The following is a 12,142-nucleotide window of genomic DNA, read 5'->3' as shown; positions in this document are numbered from 1 at the left end:
GGGGGGGGGGGGCATCACCTCCCACCCTACAACCTCCCCAGCCCCACATTGCATGCGATGCTCCCCTTCAAACGGGCATCATTGGGATGCTATGGGGTGGGGGGGGTTATAGGGTGACATGGAGGGGGGGTCTCTGCTATGTGTGATGGGGTCCCATGATTTAGGGGATGGATTTGGGCTCGTCCTCCCCCCCCCTATTGCAGGTGATGCCAGTAGAAAGCAATGAGGCAGAGCCCGGCCTTTGAATTGAATCTCCACCCTTTTATTGGGGAAAGCTGCACCCAAATGGGAAAATAAATTAAAAGCACGAAGAGAGCGAGGATGAATCGCACACAGCAGCACCAGGAAGCAAAGGCAGAGGGGGTCCCATGGTGGAGATGGGGGGAGAACGGAGCCCAGGGGGGGTCCCTATGGCTGCATAAACCTCCATAGGGAACCGGTGATGGCTGTAAAAGTGGAGGTGCAAAGCTTGGTGTCTTTGGATCTCCGTCTTTAGTGCGGCCTCAAAGGGGGACCAGGAGCTCCGTGTGGGAGGGGGGCGAGTGGGGAGGGGTCTTACACACACATACACTCATATACACACACAAATGGGGTTTGCACACACAGGGAATGGGGGTGGGAGGGGGGAGAAGCCCCACACTCAGCTCTGCATCATCCGGGGGGTGAGAGCAGCATCTGAGCGCGGAGCTTTGGGGCTCTGGGCAGCATCATCCCCTTCAGCTCCGGCTTTTAGGGCTCCCTGACCCCAATGACACCCCACGTTCGTTGCTGTGGGGCAGAGAACAGCACGTTCAGCCCCACTCCGGGGGGGGACGGAGCCGCTCCAGCCCCACTGCCCCCATCTCAATGCAGTCCGGGCTGTTTCCCCCCCTCAGTCCTGGATTTTGGGGGGGGTCCCGGTGCTGCCCCCATCAGCTGCAGCCACACGCGTCCACGATCATATCGGGGATGTCGGTTTTGACGATGTTGCTGTTCCGGTCGAAATAAAGGAGGGAGAGGGGACGGCGGCGAGTCGGGACGCAGCACGAATGAGCCGCGGTGCGAACGTTGTTGGCCTTTACCAGGCTGAGAACGGCGCTATGAAACGACGAAGCCATCCCGGGGCTGCCAGCAACGTGAAGCGGACACTGACCCACGCAGTAATTGAGCTGATACCCCTCGGGGCTGATGATCCAATCGTTCCAACCGATGGCTTTAAAGTCTACATAGTGATCCCGACGGCAGCACAACGAGGAGTCGCGGTTGCATCTCAAACTACGTTTGGTCACACGATGCTCCGGGTCTTTCAACGATGCCGAGGCCACAAGGAAAGGCTGCCGGGGTTGGGGGGCGTTGGAGGCGGTCACGAACCCTCCGCCGTCCCCGGAGCTTTGAAGGTGCAGCCGGATGGTTCTGTGCTCCCCCCCGAAGGAGCCTCGTAGTGCGGGGAGGATGGAGAACGTCCTCCAGCCGCTGCTCCGAGCGCTCAGTCGCCGTGAGCTCAGCAATAAGCGGCGACCCCCCCCCGTGTCATTGTGCCCCTCCAGGAGGGAGATGCTGAGGGTGAAGTTGGTGACGGAGCCTCGAGGAACGCGGACGTAAAGCCACAATTGAACCTGAACGACTCGAACGTCCTGATCCGGGGGGGGGGAGAGGTGGAAGCGCAGCACTGTGCCGGGGGAGGACGGGGGTTCTGAGGGGAGAGAGGGGAGGGGGTGAGCACACACAGCAGCACCAGGAAGCAAAGGCAGAGGGGGTCCCTTGGGGGAGATGGGGGGGAGAACGGAGCCCCGGGGGGGTCTTTATGGCTGCATAAACCTCCATAGGGAACCGGTGATGGCTGTAAAAGCGGAGGTGCAAAGCTTGGTGTCTTTGGATCTCCGTCTTTAGTGCGGCCTCAAAGGGGGACCAGGAGCTCCGTGTGGGAGGGGGGCGAGATCCCACCCGCGACCCCCCCCCCCCCCGCCTCCGTCCTTCGGTCCATCCCGTCCCTCCCCGAGGATGCTGCACTTGGATCGTGTGTCCACGCGTTGCGTTATAGGGGAACCCGATGGAACCGGCACCGGGGGGGACAGTGGGGACCTGAGGACACCCCGACCCTGATCCTAACGCTGTGCCTCGCCCCCCCAGCCCCGCTTTGGGGCACCATCCCCGTCCCTGCAGCCCTTCACCCCCTTACAGCCCCCACCCCCTTACAGCCCCCACCCCATTACAGCCCCCACCCCATTACAGCCCCCACCCCATTACAGCCCCCACATCCCTCCGGCCCCCCACGTCCCTTCAGTTCCGATCCCTTTGGCTCTCAACCTCCCCAGGGGGGGGGTCGGGAGTGGGGGGGGCGCATCCCGTTCAGACCCGCATCCACACGGAGGGTCCCGCTCCCACCTTCCTCCGCGAAGCTGACGATCTCAAAGCGCCGCTCATCCTCGGTGGGGTCGCCCCGTCGGGGTCCGTCCTCCTGCAGCCTCCGCAGCGCCCGAGCCACGGCCACGCGCGGCACCGCGTGGACGATCCGTGGCCGTTCCCGGAGCCTCAGCCCGTCCAGCAGTTGCCGTTTGGCCGCTTCTTCCAGCAGCCTCCGCTCCGTCCCGACCCCGCACGACGGGCAGCGCTCGGCGGCCCCGCAAAGCACCGTCACCGCGAGCAGCCACGGGAGCGCGCAGCGCGACGCCATCGAACCGACGGGACGGACCGAACCGGAACGGGAACGAAGCGCCTCCGCCGCCCGATTTGGGAACCTACGATCGGGGGCGGACCCGCAGCCCCCCCGCCATTGGACGGAGCAACGCCCGTCCCGTCGGGCTGCGGCCGGGGCGGGGGATTACCGGGATTAACCCCCCCGCCGTGGGGTTGGGGGGGGGGGGCTGCATGGAAGGGGCTCCGGGCGGTGACACACGGACACCCCCGACCCCTCCGTATTGATGCTGGGGGGGGGGGGTGCGATGTGCACGGGGGTGCACACGTGTGTGTGCTCATGGAGCTCTGAGCACGCGGGGTTTGCACACACACACACACACACACATACACACATACACACACATAAGGGCTCTGTGTGCTCACAGCTCATGGATGGGGATGGGGGGGTCCAGGCAGCCCCCAGTGGGGCACTGTAGAGCTTATGGGGCTGCCCTCAGCTCAGACATCACCCCACACACACCCTATGGGGCCATCAATCCCAATAGGACACCCACAGCCCCCATCGCTGCCCCTGATCTCATCTCACACCACCATGGGATGCTTATGGGGGTCCGGCATCCCCCAGACCAAGGTGCCCTCCCCACATATTTGCCTTCCCCACAAGTTGATGGTGGGGGACTGAGGGCTCATCTGGAGTCACAGCACAACACGGATTGGGGCACAGCTCTGCCCCATTGCATGGGGGCAAAGAGGGGGAGATGGGGCGGGGGGAGATGGGGGAGGAGAAGGGGGTGAGATGGAGGGGGGGTGAGAGATGGAGTGGGATGAGAGAGGGATAAAGAGGAGGGGGGTGAGATGGATGGAGTTAAGGGGGGGGTGAGGGATTGAGCAGGGTGAGATGGTGTGGAGTGGGGTGAGATGGAGGGGGTCAAAGGGAGGGGGGTGAGAGATGGAGGGGGATGAAGAGGAGGGGGGTGAGAGGGAGGGGGTCAGTCAGAGTGGGTGGGATGCTGTGGGGTGAGAGATGGAAGGGGGGGGAGAGATGGAAGGGGGTGAAATGGGGGGGGGGTGATGTGGAGTGGAGTGGGGTGGAGGGGGATGAGAGATGGAGTGGGGTGATAATGGGATGGGGTGAGAGGGGAGATGGATGGGATCAAGGGGGTGAGATGGAGAGGGGTGAGAGGGATGGGAGTGGGGTGGGATGGGATGAGATGGAGTGGGGTGACAGATGGGATGGGGTGAAAGGGAGAGGGATGGGATCAAGGGGGGTGAGATGGAGGGGGGTGGGAGGGAGGGGAGTGGGGTGGGAGTGGGGTGGGATGGGATGAGAGATGGAGTGGGGTGAGATGGAGGGGGGTGAGAGATGGAAGGGGGTGAGGGGGAGAGAGGGATGAGCTGGAGGGGGGTGAGATGGAGTGGGATGGGGTGGGATGGAGGGGGGTGGGATGGAGCAGCCGGGATGCTGCGATGGAGCAACACGGGGGGGGGGGACCCGCAGCCCTTGGCCGCGTCCCGCATCGCTGACCCGGAGGTTTCCAGCACCTCCCGGAGCTGAACGTGGAGGTGACGAGTAAATAGAGTCTGGGAAAAAGCGCCGCTGTAAGTGATGCAACCGGAGGGTAAAGGGACAAAGTCCCGCAGAGCCGGAGCTGCTGGCAGAGCCCAGAATAGACCCGGAGTGTCAATAGGGAAAGTAGTGAGAGCAGCGAGGGCAGGGAGCAAAGGTCCAACATGGGCAGGGGCTGTCAGTGGAGCTCACACACATATATATACATATATACACATATATACACATATACACACATATATACACACACACATACACACATATACACACATATACGCACATATACACACATATATACACACATATATACACATATATACACATATAGACACATATACACACACATATACACACATATACACACATATACACACATATATACACACATATACACACATATATACACATATACACACACATATACACACACATATACACACACATATACACACATATATACACACATATTCACACACATATACACACATATATACACACATATTCACACACATATACACACATATATACACACATATATACACATATATACACATATACTCACATATACACACACATATACACACATACACACACATACACACATATACACACACATATACACACATATACTCACATATACACACATATATACACATATAGACACATATACACACATATATACACACATATATACACCTATATACACATATACACACATATATACACACATATACACACATATACACACACATATACACACATATACACACATATATACACACATATACACACATATACACACACATATATACACATATACACACATATACACACATATACACACATATACACACATATACACACATACACACACATATATACACATATATACACATATACACACATATATACACATATATACACATATATACACATATACACACATATACACACATATACACACATATATACACATATACACACATATACACACATATAGACACATATATACACATATATACACATATACACACACATATACACATATATACACATATACACACATATACACATATATACACACATATACACACATATATACACATATATACACATATACACACATATATACACATATATACACATATATACACATATATACACATATACACACATATATACACATATATACACATATACACACATATACACACATATACACACATATACACACATATACACACATATATACACATATACACACATATACACACATATATACACATATATACACATATACACACACATATATACACATATATACACACATATACACACATATATACACACATATACACACATATACACACATATATACACATATACACACATATATACACATATATACACACATATACACACATATACACACATATACACATATACACACATATACACACACATATATACACATATACACACATATATACACATATACACACATATATACACATATATACACATATATACACATTTATACACATATATACAGATATACACACATATACACACATACACACACATATACACACATATATGCACACGTATACACACATATAGACACATATAGACACATATAGACACATATATACACACATATACACACATATATACACATATACACACATATACACACACATATACACACATATACACATATATACACACATATACACACATATACACATATATACACACATATACACACATACACACACATATATACACATATACACACATATACACACATATATACACACATATACACACATATACACATATATACACACATATACACACATATATACACATATATACACATATACACACATATACACACATATACACACACATATACACACATATATACACATATACACACATACACACACATATACACACATATACACACATATATACACATATATACACATATACACACATATATACACACATATATACACATATATACACACACATATACACACATATACACACATATACACATATATATACACATATATATACACATATACACACATATACACACATATATACACACATATATACACATATACACACATATATACACATATATACACGCATATACACACATATATACACATATATACACATATACACACATATACACACATATACACATATACACACATATACACACATATACACACATATAGACACACATATACACATATATACACATATACACACATATAGACACATATATACACATATATACACATATACACACATATACACACATATACACACATATATACACACATATACACACATATATACACATATACACACATATATACACACATATACACACATATATACATATATACACACATATATACACATATACACACATATACACACATACACACACATATACACACATATACACACATATACACACATATACACACATATACACACATATATACACACATATATACACATATACACACATATACACATATACACACATATATACACACATATACACACATATACATTCATATACAAGGGGGGGTGTCCCCAAAGGGCTCAGGACCCCCATTGTGGCTTCACATCCATCCTGCCCCCCCCCTTATACCCACCTCCCACCCCCCCATCCCACGGATCTGGGCCAGGGGTCAGCGCTGCGCCCGTTGCGTAACGGCGTTGTTGATTAAACGGTTCCCAGAAAGCAAAGCCCGGGGACCGACCTGACCAAAATACCCCCCCCACCTTTAACCCCCCCCCACCTTTAACCCCCCCCACCTTTAACCCCCCCACCTTTAACCCCCCCCACCTTTAACCCCCCCCACCTTTAACCCCCCCACCCTTTAACCCCCCCCATTTTAACCCCCCCCACCCCTGGCACTCGCTGCACACATGGCTGCGGGACCTCCGACCTCGTGGCTGTGTGTGGGGGGGGGGGGGATATGGGGGATATGGGGGAGGGGGGCACCTGACAGCGTGACATGGAGATGCCCACCTGGGGGTCGCCCCCCAAAGACCCCACGGCTGAGCAGCCCTGATGGGGGGGGGCGGTTTGGGGTGGGGGGGTCCCTGCAGCCCCGTGTTGGGCATTGAGATGGATATCGATGTAAAGCGGAAAGGAGGGGAGGGGGCTGCGCTGATCGATGGGGCGGTGGGATGGAGCCAACCCCCCCCCCCCCCCCATTTTGATCCGCGGTGCTCGGGCGCCTCCAGGCGGTACCGGAACGTGGATCACTCAGAACTCAGAGCTCCTCAGGTCCATGAGAGCTCCGTGACCCACCCCCCAACCCCACAACCCACCCCACAACCCACCCCACAACCCCATAACCCACCCCACAACCCCATAACCCACCCCACAACTCACCCCACAACCCCATAACCCACCCCACAACTCACCCCACAACCCCACAACCCACCCCACAACCCCATAACCCACCCCACAACCAACCCCACAACCCCACAACCCACCCCACAACCCCACAACCCACCCCACAACCCCATAACCCCCCCCCAGCCCCACACCGGACCGGGCTCCAATTAAAGGTTAACGCTTATTCCGAAGCTGCTTTCAGGAATTCCCACCCCTCCCTCCTGGGCAGCCGCTATTGACTTTGGCAAAGGCTCCATCCGAAAGGGGATGGGAGGGAATTGGGGGGGGGGGGCACAGCGCATCCCGACCCCCATCCACCCCCCCATAGTGCGGGCCGAGGGGGCAGCTCTGAACTGCGGGACAACGAGTGGGGATGGAGCTCGGAATGGAGCCCTATGGGACCCCCCCCCCAACGTGAGGATAATGTGGGGCTTTGAATAACTCCGGGGGGGGTGAAAATAGATCGAAAAAGGGAGAAAATAAAGCAGCAAAAAGTGGCCGGTTCCGTTGTGGGTTTGCGCAAACGACCTTGGGAACCAGACGGGATCGATGGCTCCCACCCCACCCGTGTACAGCTGGAAACCTGTGATGGATGGGAGCCCCACAGTGAGCAGCTGCCCCATAGCTGCCCCATAGCTGCCCCATAGCTGCCCCATAGCAGCCTCATAGCAGCCCTATAGCTGCCCTATGGCTGTGCCACCGCTGTTCCAGCATCTTGCATCCCACTCCATTGCTCTGCCCATGCATAAAGGAGGGGCCCATGCAATGCCACCCTCCTGCCCCACCACCCCCTCCCCACCAGCCCCATAGCAATGGGGCAGCGCTGGTTCCCCTGCAGAGCAGATCAGGAGCCCAATGTGGGGAGCAGAGTTGCCATAAGGACGGAGCTGCCCTTTGGTCCCGGCTCTCACGGCTGCGTCCTGCAGGGCTGGCACAGGGAGAGCTGCTGCAGTGAGATGTGGGGCGGGACGGGGACGGTGTGGGGCTGGGGGTGTCCTAAATAGGGGGCAGTAATGGCCCCCCCCTCAGTCTGCATGGTCGGGGTCCCACACCCCCATGGGGGTACCCTCATCCCTGCCCCAGCTGCACCCACAGCGCTGCACTTCATGCCTTTATTGCTGCCTCCCCCCCAGCAGCACCAGCCCCACATCCTATCCCCCCCCCCCCCTCCAAAGCTCCGCTCCCCCCCCCCCGACCCCCAGCTCAGACCCCCCCCCAATATTCAAACCACAGCAGCACAGGGCTGGTTTTCCAATCTCCAGTGGGGTCTGCAGGATGATGGGGGGGGGGCTTGGGGGGTCCCAGCATGGCATTAAGTGTGAGCTCTGCAGGGTGATGGGGGGGGTTGGGTGGTCTGGGGGGTCCTGCAGGATGATAGAGGGGGGTGTGGGGGCTTGGGGGGGTCGGGGGGTCCTGGCATAGCATTAAGTTCGGGCTCTGCAGGATGATGGGGAGGATTTGGGGGGCTCAGGGGGGTCCCGGTATGTAATTAAGTTCTGGCTTTGCAGGATGATGGGGGGGGATTTGGGGGGGTCAGGGGGGGTCCCGGCATGGTAAGTGTGGGCTCTGCAGGATGATGGGGGGGTTTGAGGGGTCTGGGGGGGTTTTGGGGGTCCCGGCATGGCATTAAGTGCAGGCATTGTAGGATGATGGGGGGGCTTAGGGGGGGTCCCGGCATGGTATTAAATGCGGGCTCTGCAGGGTGATGGGGGGATCTGGGGGGCTTGGGGGGGTCCTGGTATGGCATTAAGTTCGGGCTTTGCAGGGTGATGGGGGGGTTGGGGTTTTGGGGGTCCCAGCATGGCATTAAGTGCAGGCTCTGTAGGATGATGGGGGGGTTTGGGGGGGTCAGGGTGGTCCCGGTATCACATTAAGTTCGGGCTTTGCAGGGTGATGGGGGGATTTGGGGTTTTGGGGGGTGGTTTTGGGGGTCCCAGCATGGCATTAAGTTCTGGCTTTGCAGGGTGATGGGGGGGATTTGGGGTTTTGGGGGGGTTTTGGGGGTCCCAGCATGGCACTAAGTTCGGGCTCTGCAGGGTGATGGGGGGGATTTGGGGGGGTTTGAGGGGTCTGGGGTGGTTTTGGGGGTCCCAGCCCGGCATTAAGTGCAGCCACACGCATCCACGATCATATCGGGGATGTCGGTTTTGACGATGTTACTGTCCCGGTCGTAATAAAGTAACGAGAGGGGGCGGCGCTGGGTCGGAACGCAGCAAGAATCGGCTTCAGCTTCAGCATCGTTGGCTTTGATCAGGTTGAGGACGGCGGTGTGAAACGATGCGGCCACCCCTGGGACGGCGGCGACGTGGGGTGGGCACAACCCGGCGCAATAATTCATGTGATACCCCTCGGGTTGGATGATCCAACCCTCCCAACCGATCTCCTTAAAGTCCACGTAGAAATCCTTCCTGCAGCACATCCTCGTGCTGCCGCCGCAATCGATACCGCGACGACGGCGACGATTTGAGGCTCCTCTCCGGGCTTTGATGGCCACAAAGGGTCGATAAGGGTCGGAAATTAAAGGGGGGGGTCCTGGGGGTCGCGCTGTGCTCAGTTCTATTATCAGCTGCTCTTTGCCGCGGTTTAAGGCGCTCCGTAATGCATCGCTCACATCCAGCATCGCCCAGCCGTCCCCGTTGACATCCAGTGTATCCACGCTGATGTTTTGCTTTGAGTCCCCGTTTAAAAGCCGGATGGATACGGGTTGTGAGCTGCCAGGACCTGGGGGGGGGGGGTGGAAGAGGTGGAGGTGCGCCTGAAGGACCTTGGAGTTAACACGGAGCTCCGGGGAGAAGCGGAACAGAAGGAGGGAACTGAGTGGGGTGGATGGACCTGGATAAAGGAACATAAGGATTGAGGGGGGGGGGTTGGATTTGGGGGGGGTCTGGATGGGGGGGCACTACTGCGATATAGGGGTGCTGAGGGTCCCCCATGCACAGCTCTGCCCCATCCAGCCCCAATGTCCCCCCCTTGTTATAGAGCTATTGAGGTTTTAGGGGGAGGTCATGAAGCACCCCCCCCCACCCAAGACCCCCCCTCTCCTTCACCCACCCCCCAATGGGGATCTCCCCATATAGGGACCCCCCCCATCCCTCTCCTTCACCCTCCCCATATAGGGACCCCCCCCATCCCTCTCCTTCACCCTCCCCATATAGGGACCCCCCCCATCCCTGTCCTTCACCCTCCCCATATAGGGACCCCCCCATCCCTCTCCTTCACCCTCCCCATACAGGGATCCCCCCCATCCCTCTCCTTCACCCTCCCCATATAGGGACCCCCCCCCATCCCTCTCCTTCACCCTCCCATACAGGGACCCCCCCATCCCTCTCCTTCACCCTCCCCATATAGGGACCCCCCCCATCCCTGTCCTTCACCCTCCCCATATAGGGACCCCCCCCCATCCCTCTCCTTCACCCTCCCCATATAGGGACCCCCCCCATCCCTCTCCTTCACCCTCCCCATATAGGGACCCCCCCATCCCTCTCCTTCACCCTCCCCATATAGGGACCCCCCTATCCCTCTCCTTCACCCTCCCCATATAGGGACCCCCCTATCCCTCTCCTTCACCCTCCCCATATAGGGACCCCCCCATCCCTCTCCTTCACCCTCCCCATATAGGGACCCCCCCCATCCCTCTCCTTCACCCTCCCCATATAGGGACCCCTCCCATCCCTCTCCTTCACCCTCCCCATATAGGGACCCCCCCATCCCTCTCCTTCACCCTCCCCATATAGGGACCCCCCCATCCCTCTCCTTCACCCTCCCCATATAGGGACCCCCCCCATCCCTCTCCTTCACCCTCCCCATATAGGGACCCCCCCCCATCCTTCTCCTTCACCCTCCCCATATGGGGACCCCCCCCATCCCTCTCCTTCACCCTCCCCATATAGGGACCCCCCCCATCCCTCTCCTTCACCCTCCCCATATAGGGACCCCCCCCATCCCTCTCCTTCACCCTCCCCATATAGGGACCCCCCCATCCCTGTCCTTCACCCACCTGCCTCAGCGAAGCTCAGCACCTCGTAGTTCTGCTCTGCAGCCCCGGGGGGTCGTTGTGGGGCTACGAGCTGAGGTCGTACCCTATAGAGAGCACTGAGCAATGCCGCCCTATTGGGGGGCTGTAGGGGACGGGGGGGCTCATGTAAATGAAGCCTGGCCAAGATGCTGCGCTGAGCCATAGCCAGGAGCAACCTGCGTTGTGCTGGGGGGGGCAGAGATGTCAACCCACAACCGGGACAACGTGGGGCTGCGTGGGTCCAAAGGAGGATGAGGAGGAGGAAGGTGAGCAGCGCTGCCATGGCCGCTATGAGGGCTGGGTGAAGGGAGGCTGTTATGGGGCAGAGATAAAGGTTGGGGGGGGGTGAGAGCTGCAATGACCACAAATATTGGCTGATCCCAATGAGATAACGGGGGTGGCACCGCAAGGACGGGCTGCGGGGTTAAGGTGGAGCGGTGCTGCTGAGTTATGGGGCTGGAGGGGGGATATGGGGGGAAGGGGGAGGTGGGGAACACAA

General features: G+C 55.8%; 2 protein-coding genes across 3 annotated transcripts; both read right to left on the bottom strand.

Moving 5' to 3' along the window:
• Positions 1-240: 240 nt before the first annotated feature.
• On the bottom strand, positions 241-2,999 carry LOC107325767 (inhibin beta E chain-like). The gene is made up of 2 exons (XM_085534255.1): positions 2,365-2,999; positions 241-1,672 (listed from the first exon to the last, which is right to left on the bottom strand). The coding sequence occupies exons 1-2, from the start codon at positions 2,651-2,653 to the stop codon at positions 912-914; spliced, it is 1,050 nt and encodes a 349-aa protein (XP_085390381.1). The 5' UTR covers positions 2,654-2,999; the 3' UTR covers positions 241-911.
• A 6,611-nt stretch (positions 3,000-9,610) lies between these two features.
• On the bottom strand, positions 9,611-11,994 carry INHBC (inhibin subunit beta C). Of its 2 annotated transcripts, none has more exons than XM_032441107.2 (2): positions 11,626-11,994; positions 9,611-10,349 (listed from the first exon to the last, which is right to left on the bottom strand). In XM_032441107.2, the coding sequence occupies exons 1-2, from the start codon at positions 11,924-11,926 to the stop codon at positions 9,730-9,732; spliced, it is 921 nt and encodes a 306-aa protein (XP_032296998.2). In that variant the 5' UTR covers positions 11,927-11,994; the 3' UTR covers positions 9,611-9,729. The 2 variants fall into 2 exon arrangements, with proteins under 2 accessions (XP_032296998.2, XP_015742426.2); XM_015886940.3 differs by having other exon boundaries at positions 9,614-10,460; positions 11,626-11,992.
• Positions 11,995-12,142: the final 148 nt, after the last annotated feature.

Source organism: Coturnix japonica, unplaced genomic scaffold (genome assembly GCF_054131305.1).
Source record: "Coturnix japonica strain WE unplaced genomic scaffold, WE-NBRP24 Scf080, whole genome shotgun sequence".
NCBI lineage: Eukaryota > Metazoa > Chordata > Aves > Galliformes > Phasianidae > Coturnix > Coturnix japonica.
Note: the sequence above shows the minus strand (reverse complement) of the source record. Positions and strands in the feature narration are given on the sequence as shown.

Bases quoted from the DNA above. Each gene is read 5' to 3' on its own strand.
- LOC107325767 (XM_085534255.1), bottom strand. From the start codon at position 2,653: ATGGCGTCGCGCTGCGCGCTCCCGTGGCTGCTCGCGGTGACGGTGCTT. The intron at 1,673-2,364 runs GTGGGAGCGGGA...CTCTCCCCTCAG, and splicing joins CGTCAGCTTCGCGGAGGAAG to AACCCCCGTCCTCCCCCGGC.
- INHBC (XM_015886940.3), bottom strand. From the start codon at position 11,926: ATGGCAGCGCTGCTCACCTTCCTCCTCCTCATCCTCCTTTGGACCCAC. The intron at 10,461-11,625 runs GTGGGTGAAGGA...TCCTTTATCCAG, and splicing joins GCTGAGCTTCGCTGAGGCAG to GTCCATCCACCCCACTCAGT.